Source organism: Rattus rattus, chromosome 1 (genome assembly GCF_011064425.1).
Source record: "Rattus rattus isolate New Zealand chromosome 1, Rrattus_CSIRO_v1, whole genome shotgun sequence".
Lineage (NCBI taxonomy): Eukaryota > Metazoa > Chordata > Mammalia > Rodentia > Muridae > Rattus > Rattus rattus.
Window position 1 is genome coordinate 53123835 of NC_046154.1, and position 23788 is coordinate 53147622.

The 23788-nt window shown below is 46.7% G+C and overlaps 1 protein-coding gene across 1 annotated transcript in view; it reads right to left on the reverse strand.

Annotated features, from left to right (window-relative positions):
• The window catches only part of Ak4 (adenylate kinase 4), a 52916-nt gene extending 36845 nt beyond the window's left edge, over positions 1 to 16071 (reverse strand). Inside the window, exon 1 of the mRNA XM_032901747.1 lies at positions 15841 to 16071. Coding sequence (XP_032757638.1) covers positions 15841 to 15985 — 145 coding nt within the window. The 5' untranslated portion in view covers positions 15986 to 16071. The remainder of the gene's footprint in view (positions 1 to 15840) is intronic.
• Positions 16072 to 23788: the final 7717 nt, after the last annotated feature.

Below are 23788 nucleotides of genomic sequence, written 5' to 3' on the forward strand. Positions count from 1 at the left end.
CTACATTAAAACTACTTATATCATTGGAGGTTTTTCTTTTTCCTTCCTTCCTTCCTTTGTTCCTTCCTTCCTTCCTTTAAAAGATAAGGTCTTACTCTGTAGCCCAAGCTGTCCAGGAATTTATTTCTACATAGGCTGAGTTGGACTCTTAACTCACAGCAGTTCTCCTGCTTCAGCTCCCTAAGTGCTGGGATTACAGACACCACACTGCATTCATCACAGATGAAGAGTAGTTAAGAACAAGTCCCAGCCCTCTTGTCAGGCAGATCACAACTGCCCGTGAACTCCAGCTCCTTCCCCTTTCTAACCTTGGGTACCTCCACTCATGTGTACACACCCACACAGACACATACACATACCATAATTTTTAAAAAATTATGTCTTTTAAAAAAAACTTTATTGAGCTCAGAGAGATAGCTCAGCAGTTAAGATCTTTTACTACCCTCACAGGGACCAAAGATCTCAGTATCCACATCGGGCAATTCGTGACTGCCTGCAACTCCAGCTACATGCGAGCCAATAACCTCTCTCTGACCTTTGAAGGTACCCACACATTCGCACACATGCACATACATTAATGAAAAATGAAATCTTGAAAAGAAAAAATATGGGCCGGAGAGATTGCTCAACAGTACTCTTTCAGAGAATCAGGATTCGGTACCCAGCACCCACGTGAAAACTCACATTAATAGAGATGTAACTTTTTTAAAGATTTTTATTTTTATTTTATACGTAAGTGCTCTATCTGCATATATGCCTGCACACCAGAAGAGGGCATCAGATCCCACTGCACATGGTTGGGAGCCACCATGTGGTTGCTGGGAATTGAACTCAGGACCTCTGGAAGAGCAGACAGTGCTCTTAACCACTGAGCCATCTCTCCAGCCCAGAGATTTAATTTTTTTTTCTATTAAGTTTTCTCAGTATCTCTCACATCCCTACAAACAGTGCCTGACCTGCCTTACTCCAGTCTTGGCCAGGTCAGCATTCTTTATCCTCCAAGGGAGCTCCAGCATCACTCCATCTGTAAGCGGGCAAAGGTTGGCCTCCTCACCCAACAGCACAGAGCCAAGGTGGGTACTGCTGAGAGCTCTGCTAAACACTGGTCTGGATTTTAGAAAGCTAGCAATACAAGGCTGGGAGCCAGCTCAATCAATAGTACAGTGCTTGCCATGCGAGTGTGAGGAACCAAGTTTCACACACAGTATGGTGCTAAGAGAAAGCCGCCATGGTGGCTTGTACGCAATCCCAGCGCTAGGAAGACAGGAGGGTTCCTGGAGCTCGATGACCAGCAAACTTAGCTTAATTGGAGTTTCAAGAAAGTGAGCCCCTGTTTCAAAAAGGGGGAGATCTAGAGGGAACTCAGTGGTTGAGAGCTCTGGTGGCTCTTGCGGAGGACCTGGGCTCCATTCCCAGTGCCCACCCATATGGTGGTTCAATGCCTATAATTCATTACAGAAGATCCAGCATCCTCCTCTGATCTCTAAAGGCCCCATGTACACATGTGGTGCTCGTACATATATAAACCTATACTCACGACAGAAAAATTAAGTCTTAAAAAAAGATGGATGCAGCCTGAAGGTATTAATGACACCCAAGGCTGACTTCTGGCTTCCAGACACATAGATGGGTTCAAACACCCAAGCACATACACATACCAAGATAAGAAGTAATGCACGTAATACATGGGGCACAATTCAAATAAACTAACAATTTCAGATAACTTCAGGCTAATTGTAATCCGTTGTTTGTTTGGTTGATCGATGCCAATTGTAATCCGTTGTTTGTTCGGTTGATCGGTGCCCCCAACATTCCTGCAGCTGACAGGAAGATACCTAGCCCCCAGCAGTTCTTGTCATCAAGTCTTCAGAATCATCCTAACTCTTGACCTGGCAAAGAGGCCTTGAATCAAAGGGTAGACGATATGAGTACCCTAGAGTAGTTATAGCTGGGGTCTTATGACTCAAATACGATGACGTTTAGTGGGAGAAGGGGAGGGAGACAGCAGCTCGCTAGCCTCCAACTTGGGCAGGCCTGGGCCACACTGCTGAGTAGGCTGGGCTTGACTTGCACTGACCCTTCCATCGTTGCATCCTGAGTACAAGATTGTGAGTGTGAGCCACCATGACCAGTTATCCAGAGAGTTTCATCACAAGGCTATGCAGGACAGAAGAGTCTTCGCAGTGCCTGAAATAACGTGAAAAGTAAGAGAAAGTAGAATATGCAGCCCTCAACAGCTAAACGGTTCCATTTACGCAGTGGTGGTGACGCTGGCCATCAAAATGGGAGTCATAGTAAATATGTTTTGTTTTTGTTTTTGTTTTTGTTCTTTTAAACCTAGCAGGGTATCATGGCACACATTCATATTTGTGACAGCGGTTGTCCGAGGTCAGCCACTGTAGGCTGCATAGGGAGTCCCAGTCTACACAGCCAGACCATGTCTCAGTAAAGAAAAGGCACACCTTTACCTCGTCAACATATGATGCCCCTGACTTAAGAACCGAAAATCAGAAAAGAAATCTACAAGCTAAGTAGAGAAGATAGCTCAGTAAGTGTTTGCCACAAGCATGAGGGCTTCAACTCAATTCCAGTACACATAAAAAACCTGGTGGTAAACGCGCTTGCAATCACAGCACTAGGAAGACGGACTAGATGCTGATGAGCCCCAGATCCCAGTGAGATCCAAAGCAAAAACATCTGAATTGTTCCAAAGCTGACCTCTGGTAAGTGCACTCACTTGAAGCATACAAACATACAGACACTCACACTCGAGCAGTCATGTGGGCACACACTCGCGCATACACACATGTGCAAAGGGATAACTAACAAGTTAGCAGACAGCTAACATCAGATCAAGTGCTCAAACTCAATATCCAGTGAAGATGCCTGGTGTAGCCTAATTCAGAGCTTGTACAGCCAACACCATCAGATCAGGGACTTAGACACGCATCCAGCAGATGTGTCCAGCTGACGGCCTGGGGAAGCTGAACCACTGACTTGCCCACTGGAGCCACTTTACCATGGAATAGACAATAGTAGCATCTGTGGGAATGGTCCACCTTCTGGCTGTTCTCCCATACATGAGCATCTGATCTGATGTTCTTTCCTGTCTGCTACTTCTTTGTTACTTGTTATTACTGCCTTTGTTTGCTACAACATTCTTAATAAATTGACTCATTCAAAATCAAAGCACAGCTTTCTACAGACTTACAGAACAGCACATGCCTTCTCTCTCTCTCTCTCTCTCTCTCTCTCTCTCTCTCTGTCTCTGTCTGTCTGTCTCTGTCTGTCTCTGTCTGTCTGTCTGTCTCTGTCTGTCTCTGTCTGTCTCTGTCTCTCTGTCTCTCTCTGTCTCTCTCTCTCACACACACACACACACACACACACACACACACACACACACACACACACACACACAAACGAAAGCACACACCCACTAAGAAAGAAGGCACAGAAGGAAGGAGGGAAGGAATGAGGGAGGCCTAGATATATAATCTCAGAAAAAGTGTAAGAAACCAGGCTATTTTTCTCAGGAAAAGAGACCATTTAAGTTGGCAAAGAGGTGCCTTGAAACTATTTTCAGTATCTTTAGAGCCAGAGGATGCAATTTGTGAGGACAGAAGCTAGACAAGTGGATGGCAGCTTCCTGATGATCATTTCAAAGACTTAGCTTTCATCTCTGTATGAGGGGGAAAAAAATCTCCCAATAATTAGATCTATACAGTGATGGAAGATTTCACTCAGCTGCCACAGGAGGAAGCACGTGTAAAATGGTCACTTGGGCAGAACAGCCCCAAATCCCTTCCATTCTAAGACATTTAAGAAAGTGAACACTTAAAACTTCAGTGTATGCATACTGTTTAATGTTCCTAAGAACTCTGGGAAACCAAAACAAAACTCGGTGGAAAAGAGATTTTGTACTTCCTCCAAGCTGCAGGCTTCATTTTCCTAAAACTAAAGGACTAGAGTTAATGACAACCCAAAAACCAACCTTGCTTTGGAAAATTAAAGAATGTTATCTAAGATAACTATGGATAATATCTTAGTTATCCACAGTTACTGCTTAAGAAAGAACCTGGAACTAGACCACATATTCAATCTAAACTGGCTATTCTAACCAAGAAGTAACAGTCCCTCTCTTTAAGAAGACCAGTATCCAAAATAAGAACTGAATGAACCCATTTTAACCCACGGGAAGATCTGAACTGATGGGTGTCCTAGTGTAGATACAGTCACAAGCACAGGACCACAAGTTCCACAAACCCAAACCACTTTACACCATTAGAAGGCAAAAAACGAAACTCAGACAAAGCTTCCATGCTGGCACCGTGTAGTGGAAAACAGAGGAAGGCCAGCATTGTGGAGGCAAGAGGCAGATCGAAGGCCAGAACCCACAGGAGGTACTGAATGACTGCCAGAGACTAGACTGGAGATGGGAATGGCTACCTGCCACTGGTCAGAGTCTCCCTGAGATCAGGAAAGCGCTGAGTGGCATTACCACTGTAAATCAGACTGAATAGTAAGTGGCTAGTGTACATCCTGGAGGCCCTTTTCTTCTGTGCTTTTGTTATTGACTTATTTTGGTTTTTTGTTGATGTTTATTTCAAGAAGGGGTCTCATAGTCATGCTGGCCTTGAACTCATAATCCTCTCGCTTCAGCCTCCCAAAGGCTGAGATTACAGACGGAGAAGCCCATGCTCGGCTGACTTATGTAGGTTGTTCTGTAAAGAGCAGACAGAGGGCTGGTTTCACGTACGTTAGACGAGCTGACTGAGCTATGCCCCCACCTGTTTATTTTGAAATCACATCAGCTGAGACCTCCCTGTTGTAAACCAGGCTGGCCTGGAACTCACTCACATCCTTCTGCCTCTGCCTCTGAAGTTAGGAATTGTAGCCTATGCCACCACACTTAGCTTGATTTGTACAGTATTTTTGTTTTGTGGTATGGGTCACTGAGAAGTATGTGGACGTCAGAAGTTGAGTCTCTGCTGTCATCTTGTTTTGAGGTAGGGTCTCTCTTGCTTCTTGTGCATGTGCTACGAACAGACCCACGAGCTGTCAGGAGAGTTTGCCTGTAGGAGTGCTGGAATTAAAGATACATGCCAGCCGCCACAGCCAGCCTCTTCCTTGGGGTCCTGCGTTCCAGGAACTGAACTCAAGTCATCACCAAGTTGGCATGGCAAGCACTTTTACCCACTAAGCTCTCCCTGACCCTTAATGTGAACATTTTTTTTTTTTTAGTTCTTTTTTTCGGAGCTGGGGACCGAACCCAGGGCCTTGCGCTTCCTAGGCAAGCGCTCTACCACTGAGCTAAATCCCCAACCAATGTGAACATTTTTTAAAGGGACAATCTTACTGTGAGCAAAATTTAATCTCCGTTAAGCTGGTTTATATATTAACAACAGCAACAGAAGTGAATTTTCTTATAATGAGAATCTGACCACTCAAGGAAACTTGAGCTTACTGTACTCCATCCATCTCATGAACACAGTGGACCAGGATCCTCTCCCCTTTTCCACTTTAAGTTCACTCTCCCTGCCAAATGTTTGAACACCAGATACCCCCTCCACTTGAAGCTTAGTTCAAACATTTCAGAAAGACCTGACTTCAATCTGACCTCCCTGTAGCTCTGTGTTACCATGCTTGCCCATCTTGGGTGTAGTGGTCTCCCAGTGACCAGTTATCACTGCGGTATGCTACCCTCTTGATATACTGAACAGGACACAAAACATAAGAGATGACACTTTACTGTTATGTCCAAAACCTCTGAACTCAACTGCTATTAATTAACTTAGTATTAAATGAGAGACTGTATCTGAAGTCACTACTAACAAGCCAAGGGAACCTGTTAGCAAGAGAAGAAAATGAACGAAAGATACAGATGGTATGAAGAAGTCCCAGAAAAGAGCCACCCGCGATGGGAACAGTGCAAAAGCATCAAAGCCAAGGCTGAAAACAGATTCAGAAAATGAAAGGCATCCCGGGGGGCAAAGTTACGTCTGAGCAATGTTCCCGGCTTACCTGGTCACTGACTTCAATACTCCACCCACACACGCACAGAGTGCCAGGCCTCACTGGAACATCATGAGGCCTACAACTTGAACCGGGAGCCGTAAGTTCAGAAAGGTCAGAGAACACGTTCTGCATGCATGCCTCCCCGTGTCTAACGGCAGCACAGAAACTGCTTCAAATGCCTAATGAAGGAGCACTGGGCTCCCAGAATATGGCAAACCTCATGCTGTTACAATGAAGACTCATTTCTCCCCCTACCCCCGCAGACGGTTTCTATTTTAAATCTGTTTGGTCCTTTTTGGGGATGGGGGTGGTGCTACATTCTTCCCAGAAGTATTTAAAGATGTTTTGAGAATAGAGCTTCTGAAACAAAAACCCTACAACTCTCTGGCCTACCAAGCTCGTTCCCTGTGACAACAGCCCAAAGTGGCCTGAAATTCTAAATCCTCCTGCTTCAGCCTCCTGAGTGCTAGCATTTGGAGTATGCCCCACCCTGCCATCCCAACTTTTTGTACCTCTACACCTTCTTGGAGAGTGAAGTTGCTATGATTTTCTACCAACTGCTGCGCTTGTCAAATGTATCCCCCTACACCTAAAGATTTAAGATAACTGCCAGTAACGGTTTTTAAAGGCGAGGCTTCTAAAGGTCATGATCTCCCTGGAGAGGGTTACCTTGCCTATCACAAAAGGCGAGAGGGCTGGGGTACAGCTCAGCTACAGAATAAGGATGGGAGAAACACAATTTGGGTGTGGTGTCCTAACCTGTAATCCCAGCACTCAGGGTGAAGCTGAGGCAGGAGGATAGATGATTAAAGCTTACCTGGGGTCACCATGGTCAGACAATGTCAAAAAAAGGGCAGGCAGGCAGGCAGCACGATGGCTCAGAAGGGGAAGGTACTTGCCACTAAGTCTGATGACCTAGCATTGCTCAATCCCTGAAACCACACAGCAGAACTGACTCCTATAAGCTGCCCTCTGACCTCGGAGTGCACAGCCACCCCACAGAAATATACATGACACCATTTCAAAACCAGCAGCAACCAAAAGCTTTGAGTGGCATTTAGCCCTCCATGAGCAGTGCTCAGAGCCAGCACAGAATCACAGATCCCCACGATGCCTTGTTCCTGGAACCTGCCAGCCTTCAGATACCTACGAAATGGCCAGGCAAGGTGGAGCATACCTGCGGTTCGAGCATGTTAAGAGGCTGGGGCAGGAAGATCCAGTTCACAGCTAGCCTGGGCTACACATGAGTTACAGGCCAGGCCAGTGGGGACTACATAGCAAGACCCTATTTCTGTCTGCGGGCTCCAAGGAATGTTGAAGAAAATTTCTGCTGCTTTAAACTAGCGTGAAACACTTTTGCTTAAGCAGGCAAACGGATCAAGATACTGTATCAAAACGGCATTTCTAGCCAGGTGTGTAGTAGAAGAATCTAATGTCCAAGACAACCTGGGCTACAGGTTCAAGCCGACGAAGGGTACGTGGCAAGACTCAGTCTCAACAAAAACAAAAGAGCAGCCAATGGAGGCCAACCAATCACAAACGCGAGGGATACACACTCTACTAGATGTTCCAGGGTCAGGAAGGTAGCAGGAAATAAAGAGGGATTCGAGCTGAAGACAAGCCCCAGGTTTGAATAGGTTTCTCTATCTAGCTGTGTGGCCTAGGGCAAGTTGCTCAACCTCTGGGACCATTTGCTTATTTTAGAATTATACAACAAGAACTGCTACTTTGTACATAGGCACATAAATTAGAACAGGAGCAAAAGAGGCAGCCCAGGCCTTGGAAGATGTTATACTCACTGCAACCTTAGGACCAAGTACCAAGAATTACGAACCACTGGGCAGGGTCCCTGGTCAATGGTGCAAATGAAAAAGATTATATGTCTATTAAAGTACTAAGTGTAGAAAATAATTAATCTAGCTAGCTAGTTGGGAATCTGACGATCAGGACTGATGCTACGGTATTTCCACACTAAGCAGATGCTTACTGCCAGGCTGTCTCTGTAGTACAAAAGTTTAGAGGTGAGGCTGTTAAAATGTAACATCGACCATCCAAAATGGACTTCTTGGGGCTGTACAAATGAGACCTTTTGCACTGTGTCTGAAAGGCCAAACAGAACTGGGGGGGGAGGGGCCAGTGTACAGAGAGTAACCCTAAAACCTGCCTATCACCTACTTATGTTCCTTAAAAGTCAACTTGCTCAAAGGAAGCCCATGTTTGAATGTCTGGCCCATGGGGAAAGCTAAAAAAAACTCCATAAGGAAAATAACACTCCCGGGTCTACAAACCACACACGAAGCAATACGGGATAAAATAACAGCGTCTAATAACTTGTTTGGCAAACAGGTGGCAAATATACCTTCATAAACTGTCTATTTCTAACCATTTGAACCACAATTCCATGATTGTGTCCCATCATTTGAACTCTAGAAAGTCCGAAGTTTCATAAACTACACTGCATTGCTAGTCTGTGGTGGAGCACACCTTTATTCCCGGCTCTATGGAGACAGAGGCAGGCTAATCAGAGTCTGGGACCAGATTGGTCTACAGACGAGTTCCAAGACAGCCCTGTCTCAAGAAGAAAGAGAAAAAAGAAATGAAAAAAGAATACCCTACACTGTACTAATTTAAAAGACTCTGTGTGTGTGTGTGTGTGTGTGTGTGTGTGTGTGTGTGTGTGTGTGTGTGTGTATAAAGGACACCCCCCCATGGCAGGTTTCAGATCCTCCAGAGCTAAATTAAAAGCAGTTGTGAACTGTCCACCTGTGGTAGGGACTCGAAATTGTGTCGTCTAAAAAAGTATTTTGTGCTCTTGACTGCAGAGTCCTTTTCCAGCCACTACTTTTATGTGCATCTTAAAAACAAAGAATGTAGTACAAACCAAGATTTAGGCTTCGGTCCTCAGCTCCCGAAAAAAAAAAAAAGAATGGGAGCTGAAGGCAAGGTGCGTGGAGCAAACACAGCAACCTGCCTTAGACTTGGGTGTAGCTCAGCTGCAATGCTCCGGCTTGGCGTGTGCAGAACACCACAGTATGATAAAATAACCCTTGGCTCTAACAGTACAGGTATTGATAAAGACAATAAAATAATGCAATGATCTATAAGATGTGTCCATGAACCCTAGTGGACAACAGCTCTAGAGTGGGTCCCCCGGAATGTTGTATGTTATAACAATTAAGCCCATCTCCTCACCTGACAACTGGTGTCATCTGTCAAATTCAGTTCAAGAAACACCTTGGGCTGGCTAGTTCTATGTCACCTTGACACAAGCTAGAGTCACTGGAGAAGGGGAAGCCCCAGTTGAGAAAATGCCTCAGAAGATCTAGCTGTAGACAGGCCAGTGGGGCATTTTCTTACTTAGTGATTGATATGGAAGAGTGCAGTCCATTGTGGGTAGGACCACCCCTGGGATGATGGTCCTGGGTTCCATAAAACGCAGGCTTTCTCAAGACGGTAAGCAGCACGCCTTGCCTCTACATCAGCTCCCCCGCCAGGCGCCTGCCCTGCTGGAGCTCCTGTCCAGACCTCCTCTGATGATGAAAAGTGCCATGGAAGTGCAAGCCAAATGAACCATTTCCTCCCCAAGTTGCTTTGGTCAAGGTGTTTTAGCACAGCCAACAGTGACCCTAACTAGGGTACACTTCCTCTAAAGTGCTCCCCAACAAGGGCTAGCAAGATAGTTCAGTGGGTAAGTACTTGCCACACAAGTCTGACAACCCGAGTTTGATCCCCAGAACCCACATAAAGTTGGAAGGGTTGATAGTTGTTCTGATCTACACACAGGTGGGCATACAAACACACACGCATTCACACACTAGCAGGGACGCGTGCACTCGATGATAGCGATCGTTTAGATGATAGATAGGAATTGCCTAAAGTGTTCCCTGGCCAGGCACAGAATCCCAATACTCACAAGACTGATGCTGCAAGACTACAGTCTAAGGCCATCCTAGACTACATTGTGAGTTATAGGCCAACCTGGGCTACAGAGCAAGACCCTGTTTAAAAAAGTGTTCCCCAATCCCACCTCCTCTTAAACACTAAAAGCCATCTTTTCCCTGTGGTCTCTGGAGTGGACTCCTTCTTGCTTCCTGATTCTCCTGAGGCTGAGGGTCCCTTCAGAGAACCCATCTTGTTTCACTGCTTGCCACACTGCCCAGGTCAGAACACTCACTGCTGCCTGCTTGCCTTCCAGAAGACTCGAACCCCAATTCCCAGCACCAGAAGACTAGTTATATCCCTGGGCCTCCCGAGGAAGCCTGAGGATAGCTGAGCATCCAGGAGATGTCTCCATGTGATCCTCCTTCAACTACTTATCTGTGTGACGTCCGCCTCCAAACACTGCAGCCCAAACTCAAGGAGCCAGAGTCAATCTTGAGCTCTTCCACAAAGCCAAATGTTGGAAACGGAAGCCAGGTCTGGAAGCCAGGCATGATGGTACACATTTATAATCTGAGCATTCTAGAGGCTGAGGCAGAAGAATCCACAGTTCGAAGCTAGAATTAGCTATAAAAGACCCTGTCTCAAAAAAAACAAGTTGTAAAATAATTAAAAAACAAAACAAAAACAAACAAAAAACAAAACTCGAACTCATAAAAGAAAAGGGAAAAATTAAGGGGAAATTAAACTGAGATTACAGATGAGGAAGAAGACTTAATGACTCAATGAAATGTGTACTATTGAATTGGATCTTAGAACAGAAAATACATTAGTAGAGAAGCCAGTGGTATTCAGAGAATGTCTGCAAATTAGGTGACACTGTCAATATTGGTCTTACTGAGTTATCTGCTTATGATAAGAACTTATGGAAACAATTTAAATATACCTCAGCTGGCCCACGGCTTGCCTTGCATGCAGAGCTAACTCTGGCTCTAACCCCAAGCAACATACAGAACAGAGGGGTGGCCCTGCCTACAGTGGCAGTACTCAGGAGGCTGCAGCAAGATCAGATGTTCAAGATCAGTGGGGTCTGGGGTTTGAGAGATGGCTCAGAGGATCGAGTCCCTGACAAAAACCATTTTTTCAGATTCCCCCAAACCAAGGCTAGACCCAAATGTCTGTATACACAGAGCAAGGGATCAAGCCATGGGCTTTCTGCATGCTAGGCAGGCTACCAACTGAACTAGTTCCATAGCCAAAGAGACTCTTAAAACCCGCCCTTCATCGACTTCAGCCTCATCCTGAGTCTCATCAAACAAGGGGGAAACTGGAATGAGCCAAGACCCTGGATAAACCAGAGAAGTTAACCATTTAAAGTTGCTTTAGATGTAATACTGAACTCTGACTAAGGTCTCCAAACCCCTCTATCCTCAATTCTTGGAAAAATTCACTCTTACATAAGGTGTGCATTTATACTTAATGAGTACCCAAAAGCCTGAGCCCTTTGAACGAGGTCATCCTTTCAGAGAGGATCGGCTCAGGGCCTCATTTAAAATGCTAGTCCATCTGCAACACCCTGGCAAGAGCTACAGTTAATATTAATTAAGAGCAGAAACAGGTTCCTTCTTGAACATCTTTCTTTAGTCAAGTCCAAGATGCCTGCTTCCAAATGGAACTTCTCCAATTCTCCCACCCTTGAGACACTAGACTCCAGTATTAAAAGGTGCCTGTTTTTCTAATACCACGGCCTGCCTGACTCTTAAAACAGGATCTTCATATCCTTCAGACAAAATTTAGCAAAAACACCTATCACAAAATAACAGAGTTCTTGGGGGCTTTGGAGCCGTTCCTTCTGGAACACGTTCTTTCTTAGTAGCCCCGTTAATCTGTCTACAGACTCCGACCTTCCTTGTCCTAACATTACAGGCGTGTGTCACCCGCCACTCACCCATGCGGTGCTAGGACTCTAACCCACCAGTACTCTGTCACTGCCAGGCAAGCACCCTACCAACTGAGCCACATTCCCACCCCAAACTGGAATTTTTGATGGGATCCATTCTAAACTATTTTTTACTTAATGAGCACTGGAGCTTTACTTGCATGTTTGTCTATGTGAAGGTGTCAAATCTCCTAGAACTGGAGCTGCAGACGGTTGTGATCTACTATGGGGGTGCCGGAAACTGAACCTGGGTCCTCTGGAAGGACAGCCAGTGCTCTGGACTCTGAGCCATCTCTCCAGCCCCATACCAGCTTTGTGTGTCTATCTATACAAGTGCTTTACACACACACACACACACACACACACACACACACACTCATGAGTGCGGGTAGAGGGAACATAATATTCCCAGTGAGAGAATGCACAGCTCAGCTCCTTGAAATTTAAGGCAAGTCTTCCGATTTCTTCATAGTGTGTGCTAAGAAAATGCAAGCGATAGACGTGGGGGGCGGGCCCTCAGATAAGGTATGTGATAAGCCTCAGCCTGTACAGCCCCAGGCAATCTAGGAAAGGCCAAGGGAAAAACAACTATCAGGAAGCCAATCTCAAGTCCCTTGTGAGCACTACTCTAACTGAAGCAGGCTATGTAACTTCTGGTACAACACTCAACTTCCGGCTGGATTTGTCCCTTTGGTATTGTGAACATGAACCCTCTGTGGTGCATCAGTTTGGCAGACCCATTTCAGAGGTAGAACGTGCTATAAGAAGGTGCCATAAGAGGCACGACATTCACTAAGTTGCTCCTCCTGGCACATGCCTATAATGCTAGCACCTAGGAAAGGCACAGGCCAACAGAGTTCACACATGGACTCATCTCAAAAAAAAAAAAAAAAGAAAGAAAGAAAAGAAAAAAACTAGATACAGGTACATTATTTTCTTCACTACCTCCTCCCCGTTGTCACCCCCAGCATCAGGCACACAGACACAGCAGACAAACAGCCATCAGTCTCCCTTTCGATATAGTCAACGAACAGCTGATACAATCAGCATCGTAAGTGCAGAGGAAGGAGATGGATCCTGCAGGGCCGATTTTTGCCAGACTGTGGCCTGCAGGAGGCAAGCCATGTAGTCAAGAGCCTGCCCAAATCCAGGCTGCAGCAGATGGCCTGAGCTACTTCCCAATTTAAATTGTCACCAAGATTCGACTTCCTGGGTTTGCTGTGTTTCATCATCACCCTAAGCCCCTCGCTTAGACCTCTGGCGACATTCAGTGACATCACGCCCAAGTCAACTTGGAACAAGCCAATTTCAAAATAAACTGCAGTCTTTCACTTCTATTTTTCCCCTGGCCAAGACTTTTAATTTTAGTTCATGGGGGGAAACAAAAAAGAAAAGGTGATTCAAAAAGCATTTAAAAGTCGCTCTTACTATGAGAGAAAGGGGTAGGGGAACGAAGGCAACAGAAACATTTCGGGTGATGGTGACATGTGACTTTAATCCCAACACTTGGGAGGCAGAAGCAGGAGAATCTGAGTTTGAGGCCGGCCTGATCTACAAAGTGAGTTTCAGGACAGCCAGGACTACAGAGAAATCCTGTCTTGAAAAACCAAACGGGAAAAAAGAGAAAGAAAAATTAAAGTAATGACAGGAGCTGGAGAGGGGGCTCAGCATTAGGAGCACTGGATGCTCAAAAGGACCTGGATCAGGCGCCCAGGACCCACCATATGTCAACCATCTGTAGATCTGATGCCCTCTTTAGACCACTATGGGTACCAGGCATAAACGTGGCTCTTATATAGATGTAATATCCATACTTGTAAAATAATAAATTGGCCTTTTTTTTAAAAGGGGAGAACAAAAGACAGCCAAGTAAAAATAAAAAGCTTTCTAAATGCCTAAGTAGAGAAATAAGCTATCTCTTATCTTAGAGCCATGTGTGGAGGGAGGCACAGGCCTTTAAACTCAGCAATCAGGAGGGAGAGGCAGATGGATCTCTGAGTCTGAGGACAGCCTGACCTACATAGCTAGTTCCCGCATCCAGGTCTACTCGTACAGTGATAAAGAAGTCTTTGCCCTCATGTTCCACAGCAAGGGCAGGAGAGCCTGGGAGACAGCTTCCTTCTCCAACCTGAGAGAAGCATCATGAAGGTACGCAGCTCCTCAACAGATTCACCTGACCATTATGCTACCAGACCCCCAACTGCCTCAGCACCATGGCCACCAACTATATGGAAGTATATGGTGGCTTCAAAATCAAGTGCACAGCCATTGAGTGAGGTCAGACAGCCTACCCAGGCAGCTACCTAGACTCCCCAATTAAAAAGAAAGAAAGAAAAAGTGCCTATAGTCTAGCCACAGATTGTTCTATGTGAAAACTCTTCTTTCCAGAAGGGAGCTGCAGAGGACGTTATGACATGCAATGGATACTAAGCTATCTTGACTCAGCTGGCTTTCCCTAGAGCCTTACTGGGAGAAGCCCGACCCTATGCACAACCCCTCCAACTGTATTGCTCCCCTCCCAAACTGTATTCCAAATTCGGAAAGTGCATTAGGGGGGACTGCCTGGACGACAGTACTTCTCTAGCATTCACATAGGCATGAAAGTCCATCCCCAGCAAAGAAAAAGGAGTGGAGTATACTGACAATCCCAGTTACTGAGACAGAAGAATGACTAGTAACTTAATAAGCTACTTCTCAAATCTAAGGGCCAGTGAGGTGACTCAAAGTATAAAAGCACTTCACAGGAAGCCCCAGGGCCTCTGGTCCGCACACACAATGCTAGGACCACATTCAAATAACACATAAATAAGATATTAAATTTTAATTTAAAACCAGTTTTGGATGTCGCTCAGTGGTGTGGTACCTGCCTAGACTATTAGAAGACCTACTACACGTAAATGCTTCCATCTCAGACACAGGTATGAGGGAAAGTACCCTTGATTATCCAATCAAAGCTGGCGTTTACAACCTGCTTCAGAAGAGTAAGCAGCCTTTCAGATGCTTCAAGTGGTTGCTTTTAATCTGCGTTCTTTCCAACACTGTCCTCCACCCACCTGTTCATGATCTTAGGTGTTTCTGAAATGAAGATTTATTAACAATTAGCTAGCCCATAACAAGCCATAACCACCTTGCACACAAATGAGAACAGAAATAGGGAAGGACTTCATGGGCAACTCATTTCAAAGGGGGTTATGCTAATTACACTCATCTGCATCCCAGGAGGGTCTGCACCCTACAGTAGCCTTCTCTAGAACTAAGAGTCCAGGAAAGGAGAGTAGGGAGGCACTGCAAGACTAGGAGATGGGACGATCTAGACCCCCAACTTCACCGCATCCACCGAGCGGGGTGCCACTTGCAGTAAAGCTGAACTCAAAATGCAATCTTTTAAAACAAGTCTCCAGGCGGCCAAGCTGGGCTTGAGGAAGAGGGGAGTTAGCGGGGACAGGGGACAGTTTGTCGCGGCCGCCTGCAGCGACCACAGGCCTTTCACCGCCACGCAGCACTTAGCTCCAGGCTGGAGCGCGCCCGAGGGGCGTGGGGGAGCGCGCCGCAGAGTCCCTGCGCGCCGGCGGCCGCGACTCCCACAGGTGGGCGGCGGGCGGTGCTCGGCTTCTCGCCGGGGAAGGAGACCTGCGGCTGAGCGGGACCACAGCACGGTACCCAGGGGCTCTGCTTACCGGAGACCGCATGAGAGGCCAGTTAGGGTCCCCGCCGAGCGGCTCGCGTTTCCCTCGGCCTGCCGTGCAGGGTCCTCCGCACGGGCGAGCGCCCAGTGCAATCGAAGGCGGTGCCGAGCAGCCTCGGCCTCCTCCGGGCGCGGTTAAGCCGCGCGGGCGGGCGGGCGGCCGGCTGCATGCGCCGCGGCACGTACGAGCCCGCACGGGCACACGCGGGCGGGGGCAGGGCGCCGGCGCCAAGGGGACCCGAGCCCGCGACCGCCCCGCTCCCAGCCCGACCACCCCACCAGGATGGTCTACTACCCTTTCTCCCCCGCCTTGGCTCCTCACCCGTGTTGGTCTTTAGGTTCTCCCGCAACAAGTGGCCGCTGGAGAGATGCTGGAGGCCAAAGTTCTGGGCGATCCTTTCGCATACCGTGCCCTTGCCAGAGCCAGGCGGCCCCAGGATGACTGCGCGCAGGAGTTTGGAAGCCATGGCTTTGGCGGTGGCCAGGACAGCAGCCCGCGCACTTTGCACGGCAGCCCCTGCCTCAGCACCTTCCGCACGCGGGGACTCGCTTGCCACCCCTATAAGGAAGGGGGGGCTTTTAAGACTGCCCCGCCCCTCGGCCCCGCCCTCCGCCACCTCCTCCGGCCCGGGCTGCGCGGGTGAACCGTCGCAACCCCCACCCTCACTCCCGGACCTGCAGGCTCGGCCCTTTGGGGTCAGAGGTCAGTCAGACCCACCCGGGTCCTTCCCTGCAGCCCAGTCCAGGCGTGCGACTCCGGGAAGCCGGTGCCTGTCCCCACACGTGGGCAGAGCGGCAGCAGCTCGCCGGCCGCTTCTCGGTGACTGTCTCATCCCCTGAGTGGCCGCTGCCCACAACTGGAGGGGCCCACCTCCGCCCCAAGCAGCTGGAGAGACACACACCTCGGCGGAAAGGAGAGACCAGACTTAGCTCGGATCCCGCTGGGCGGCGCCGCCTCTGCCCGGCTGGCCGCGCGGGACTCGCTGCTTCTTACGTAAGCCGGGAGCCCGCTCCTCTCTACCGCCGCCGCGCCCCCTCCTCTCCCCTCCCGGCGTGTCCGGGGCCAGGCTGAAGCTGCGGGGGCGAACGGAGATGGAGCCGCCCTGAGGGAAAGGAACCGCCTGGGGACCCGGTCTATTGTCAAGGGGAAGGAAAAACACAACTTGTTGAGCGCCTACCCTGCGTCCAATTCTGGGCTGTATGATTTTATTATGCAACCTTTACAGGTACCGATGGAGAAAGGCTTGGAATATTCACTATTGGTTCATATGTTTAGCAATGTAGAGTGGACATCTTTTCTTGTTTTAATCCCTGTGAGAGAATCAAATCGCCTGAGACTAGCCCTTGAACCAGAGTAGCTTACGCCAGTATTCATAGCAAGCCCTGGCAAGAGTAGAAAGTTGTGGGCGGGCCTGAACTACTTATTTATTGAGACCCAGTCTCCAAAAACAAAACCTATTGTGTGTCCAACACTTTTCTGTTTGCTTGATATACAACAACAAAAAATGATGGAGCCCCTGCCAAAATTCTGAAACCTTGACTGGCTCCAAAACCAGCGCCCTGGAAAGGAGGAAGAGAAAGATAACTTTTTGCTGTACTCCGAGGAAGGATGACTTCCGCTGTACTCCGACCAGACAGATGATTCCAGGGCTTCTGTGCCTAAGATGTGTTACTCCCAACTCCCCACTCACCAACTCAAGGAGGCTTTCTTTTCCTTACCCCTCACAAATACCAACCTAGACTCCCGCATGCTCAGCCTTTGTTTTGGTTTGAGACAGGACTTCTCTTCACAGCCTGGGCTGGTCTTGAACTCATGATGATGCTCTTGCCACAGCCTTCTGAGTACCAGGATTATAGTAACCGGTCACTATAATCCTGCTGCCTACTCTCCCAGTTGTGTTTCCGTGTTACATGAAAGCCCTCAGTGTCCCATCCAAGTACTAGGATGATTGATCACCTGTAAGTCTGTCTTCTGCACCCTTCTCTTTTCTCTGCAGTTACGAGGAATACGGCTAAAGTAAAAACCTATTTCTGTTACTTGCCCACCTTGGTGTGTCCCACCTCCTTCCTAAGGTGGGAGGTTGCCTGCCTTGCTGGAATCCTTTGCAGAGTTCTGAGCATAACTGAGAGATGGTGAGCACAGTAGGGACACTGTGGAAAAGAGCCTCCTAGATCCCTGGCTGTCACGTGTGGTGGAGAACAGAGCATGATATGGTATCTTGCCAACCCAGCTTCCCCGGTTGCCATTCCACACACAGTCTTGGCAAGACAACACACTCAGGCCACCAACCCTGTGCCAACGTTTGTTCCGTAAACTCATTTCCTAAAATATCCCAGTGTGCTGTAGACCTTACTGTGCACTCCTTCAATGAGCCTTTCGCTGAAGAACAAGGAGAAAGGCTTCTAGTGTGAGAGGGCTTCAATCTCTTGTGTTCCTGCCATAGGCTCTGTAATAAAACAGCTGATCGTTCTTTACAATGATTGATCGTTAGACAAGAGCCTACCTCAGAACCACCTGGAGAGCTTGTTTAAAACATCTTGCCGAGTGAGGACCACCAAGGCATGAGGACTTGAATTCAGCCCCAGCACCTGTGTACTAACTGTTGGACACAGTGCTGGGAAGAGGAGACAGCAGGATCCTTGAGGCTTACGGGCCAACTAGTCCAAGCAAATGGATGAGTTTTAGATTCAAAGAGAAACCCTATAGCAAAATGCAAAGGGAGCCACCTTCCCTGGGTCCTCCATTCAGCAGGGAGGCTCTGATAGTTCACCACAGGGACGATGGTGCTGTTGGTGAGGAGCTTAGCTGTCTCTAGGGACCTCAAAAAGACAGTTGGCAAACAGAAGTGCTTTCTGAGGAAGCAACCTGAAGCTGTTCACCTTGACACAATTTTGAAAGAAAGAAAGAAAGAAAAAAAAAAAACAAACCACAAACCTAACTTTATCTCTTTAAAGAACCCAGTAGGGTTGGGCATACTGGCTCCCAACTTTAACCCTAGCAAAGTACCAAGTGGATCTCTGAGTTCAAGGCCAGCCTGGTCTGTGTGTGTGTGTGTGTGTGTGTGTGTGTACAAATACAAAGGCCAGTGTAGGGGTGGAGAGATGGCTCGGCAGCAGTTTACCGTACTGGCTGCTCTTTCAGAGAACCCAGCCAGGTTCCATTCCCTACACCCCCAACCATCTGTAACCCAAGGTCCAAGATGGCTGGCCACTGCAGGCACCAGGAATGCATGTGCTACACAGACAGAAATGCAGGCAAAACATCCATCCACATAAAATAAAAACTTTAAATAAAATTGTAAAACCCAGTAGGAAATGTCCTTTTTGTTGGTTTTTGAAACAGGGTCTCTATGTAGCCCTGGATGGCCTGGACTCAGTATGCAGACCAGGCTGGTGTCCAGCTCACAGAGATCGACCTGACTCTGCTTCTGAGTGCTAGAGTAAATCTTGGATTTGTGCTTATAGAGTAGTCACCTTGCTTTGCCCTAGACCTCACTGAACTCTTCCCATCTCGAAAAAACTCTCCAGATGACCCAAGGGAAGACCCATGACATGTCTGTTTTGGCTTGTTTTTCCTTGATATTTTTGAAGCAGTCTTACTAAATAGCCCAGTATTGCCTAGAACTAGATCCCCCAGGCCCTCTTCCGAAGGCTAGGATTACAGGCATGGGCCACCGCACCTAATTTATACTTCAGTTCTTTGTAAGGTGACAGTAGGAGGACAATGAGAAGATGATTCATTAGCATTGTGTCATCTGAGGCCACTTCCTTTGTGTAAGGATTAAACCTGAGGGCTCTTGATTGCCGTACTGATAGGGATGGACTTGTTCAGAAGATTGATTATTCAGAGCATCAGGTGAACAGTTTCTCTTCAGTCTGGAGACATAGAACTTAGCATAGGAGGCTCTAATTTGATCCTTTGCTTAACCTGTAGGGCCTGAGGCAGGGGAGATAGGACCTACACTATTTTTTAACTTAAGGTGTTTTTTAAGATTAATTTTATGTATATGAATGTTTTGCTTCCCTGTATGTCTGCCACCACATACGTGCCTGGTACCCACTGAAGTCAGAAGAGGATATCAGGTCCCCTAGAATGAGAGTTACAGTGATTGTGAGTCATTCTGTGCTTGCTGGGAATCCAAACCAGGTCCTCTGAAAGGATAAGGAATGATGCTAACAGCTAAATCATCTATCCAGTTCCTAGTTTATGGTTAATGTGTTATTAATGGGTCTGTGGGATGAGTAACTTGGTTGGTTGGTTGGTTGGTTGGTTGGTTGGTTTTAAATAATCTTTGATCCATTTGATCTTGGTTTGGTTTTGTTTTGTTTTGTTTTTTGTTTTGTTGAGACAGGGTTTCTCTGTGTAGCCCTGGTTGTCCTGGATTCATTTTGTAGCCTAGGCTGGCCTCTGCCCCATGAGTGCTGGGATTAAAGATCTGGGCCACCACACCCAGCCAGTCCATTTGATTTTGAGACTGTGAATTCTGGGGATACATCCTCACGCTCTTTTTCTAAAGTCTAAAGTTATCCAGACTTTGCTGTCCATGAATCGGCAGAGCAGCTTCATGGGTCAAGGAGAACCAGAGGGGGAGCATCCAGATTCCGGGTTCTGATCTTCACATTAAAATTGCCTTTTCTGAAAAACCCTCATTTGCCTGACTTGTCAGGAACCATATTTAGAAACTTAAAATTATCTTTCTCAATCCAGAAGATACCTGTCCCCATGGCTCTCCCTTCTCTGTGGTGTCGTCTTTCTCCCCATCAATTTCTCTCCTCATATACATTGAACAGTGTCTGAAACCACAGGCTTTGTGTCCCCTTGATGAGATAGATACAACTCTTGGCTTCTGTTTCTCAGTGTCCAGAGACACTGAACAACTTTTACCCGGAACAACTTTAGACTTAGATTATATAAAATTCCATCAGGGAAAAAAAAAACTTAACCCTTCAATTAAGTTATGTAAGAAATGCTAACTGGGGGTTGGGGATTTAGCTCAGTGGTAGAGCACTTGCCTAGCAAGCGCAAGGCCCTGGGTTCACCCCCCAGCTCCGGAAAAAAAAAAAAAAAAAAAGAAAAGAAAAGAAAAGAAAAGAAATGCTAACTGTTAAATTATTTTCTAAATAATTTCATTCAGGGGCCAGGGAGATGGATCAGTCCGTGAGGTGCCTCTGGTTCGAGCAGGAAGAACAATTCAGTTCCCAATACTCATGTAAATGTATTTATATGAAGTGGTGTTCTCAAAGCTGGCTAGTATAAGTCAAAATGATGAACATCATCTCTGAAAGACATCGAAAGTGGTCTTTTCCCAAGGTTATGCATTTAGACAGAAACCACCATTCTCTCAGGGGCTTGAAGAAAGTTCCTGCTTGCTAAGGGAGAGTCATTCTCCTTATCTCTGGCAAGGGGGACTTGTGTGCTCCATTAACATATGGCTGTGATGCCTATTATCTGTCAAAATCAAAGTAATGGTCTAGGCTCCCTCAGTCCCTGCCGACAAGCCCCACCCTAGCTTACAAGCCCTCTCTCTTCCATTCCCATTTAACTGATAATCTGCCCCCATCTTCGCCTTCCCTTTCCACTCACAGAGCAGCCATTTTGGTTTCATTGTGGACCCATTTTTATTCAGTTCTGAGCTATCAAATATTCAGAAAAGATTTAATTCTTTGATTGGTTGGTGATTTGTTTGTTTTTGAAACTTAGGCTCACCCTAACCCTGAACTGCCAAGGATGGTCTTAAGTTCCTGATCCTTCTACATCTACCTCCTAAATGCTGCGAGTCTAGGCCTGTGTGCCCGTCTCTCAGCAAGATTTAATTCTTTGTTTATTTGGGGGTTTTATTGGCTTAAATTTTGAAGACAAGATTCCTCTATTATGTAGCTCTGGCTGTCCTAGAACTCACTATGTACATCACATTGACCTAGAACTGACAGAGATTCACCTCATTTTGCCTCCTGAGTACTTGGATTATTAAAGTTATCACCACCAAACCTAGCCAAGATTTAATTCTCTATGAAAAAAATAAGCAATTGGGTCTGCCTCATTAGTATGCAGATTTTCTCTAATTTTTAATAGATTATAAAATTATATGTACACCAAAAATTGTTTTGAAATTAGTATCTCTATTATTTATTAGCATTAAATGTTTGGTTTGTATGCCTAATATGGGGTCATGGGTGGAAATCACATAAGCAGTCGTGGTTAAGTTGAGTTACCTGATTGCCAACTGATTTCTGCCACATTTATTCATTTAATAATGCACGTGGGGGCCCTGTAGCAGCAGCCACTGAGCCAACCCTGGGGACATGCAGGCAGTCAGGAGTCCCTGTGCCAGATGTGGAGTAACACAGTTGTAATCCCAGCCCTCGGAGACAGAAGGATCACAGTTGGGAGCCACCTTGTGCTACGTAAGGGACTCCAGACCTGCTGGAGCTACATATCAAGATTCTATCTTAACAACTTAACTATTATCAGGTTCAAGGAATCCAAAATCAGAAAAAGTTTAAATATGCCTGCCAGGCAGCTGTTCAAAGTAAAAGAGGGTAATTTCGGTCTGGTGTGGTTTTGAGGCAGAGCCTCGAGTAGTCCAGGCTGGCCTCAAAATTACTATGTATGGAAGGATGGCCTTGAACTCTTGGTCCTCCTGACTCAGCCTCCCAAGTGCTTGGATTACATGTGTGTACCTGCCACCTCCCAGCCAGTCAATGAATAGAGTGAGAGCATTTGGAGCAATAAAAACTATAAACGTAAGTTTTGTCATCTTTATTGGCTGACACCATGCATTTAATTCAGTGGTCCTGAAATGCAGTAGAATCACCTGGGCTGTGTTTTGATGAATGTTTCCCAAAGGTCATTGTGTGAAAGCCTGCTCCACAAGGTGGGAGGTACTTGGGTGTGCTGTGGATATTTAAGAGATGCCCTCTGGGAGGTTCCTTGGGTCACTGGGGAGCCATACATTCAAAAGGATTCATCCATCTGTCTATTTCTGTTTCTCTCCCCGTCCCCATCTCCCTCTTCCTGCCATCCCCAAACTCATTACCATGCACAGTTACCTGATATTACACTTGAATCTCCAGAGCTATAGGTTAACATAAACCTCTTCTGACTCCATAAGTGGCCAATGTCTGTTATTTCGCTACGGTGACACAAAGCTGACTGTTACACAGACGAGCTGTCAAAGTGTTTTAGGGGAAAATAGACGATGTCATGTTTGTATTGGCCAGCAAGCAGTCATTGATGATTAAACGGACTCTGTACTCTGGCCTCACTGTGACAGAATGCCATTCTGTTTGTGTCTCACCTACTCTGACCAGCTCTTTCCCTCTCAGACCTGTCCCTTTCAACCCTAGATATTCTCATTATCTGACTAAAGAGGGGACTGCTAGCCAGGCATGGAGCTGAAACCCAGGCTCTTAGCACTCGTGAAACTGAGTCAGGAGAAAGATACAAGTTCAAAGCCAGCCTGGACTATATAGCAAGTTAAAGTTCCACCAAGGCACTGTAGTAAGAAGCTATTTGAAAAACAAATCAGACCAGAAAAACAGCTGGGCCATGACGGAGCTCACCTCTAATCCCATAAGTCAGGGGGCAGAGGCAGGTGGATCTCTTAAGTTCAAGGTCAGCCTGGTCTACAGTGTGAGTTTCAGGACAGCCAGAGCTCCATAACAGAGAAATCCCTTGTCTCAAAAAATTAAACCAACAAAAAAGAACAAACAAATCAAACAGAGGTTAGGAGAGGTGACTTGACAGTCAAGAGCACTGGCTACTTATCCAGAGGACCCTTGGTTCCCAGCACCCACATCGTGGCTCACAACCATGTGTAACTCCAGTTCCAGGAGATCTGATGCTCTCTTCCAGCCTTGATGGACATCAGACACACATGTGGTGCCCAGACATACATGCAGGCAAAACAATCATATACATAAAATATTTTTAATTAAAAACAAAAGCAAGGGGTTGGGGATTTAGCTCAGAGGTAGAGCGCTTGCCTAGGAAGCGCAAGGCCCTGGGTTCGATCCCCAGCTCTGAAAAAAAGAACCAAAAAAAAAAAAACAAACAAAAGCAAAATCAGTCAATCAATAATAAGAGGGGGTACCTACTCAATCCTCAAAGTCCAACTTTTTCACCACCCACTCTGACCTCTGCCTGACTCCACAGCAGAGCTAAGCTCACAGCAGGGCTTTCATATTGTCACTAGGTTAGAATTGTGCTATGCTGTCTTGCTTCACATCTAGAACCCCATTGACTATGAAAAGAAGACCATGGAACCTGA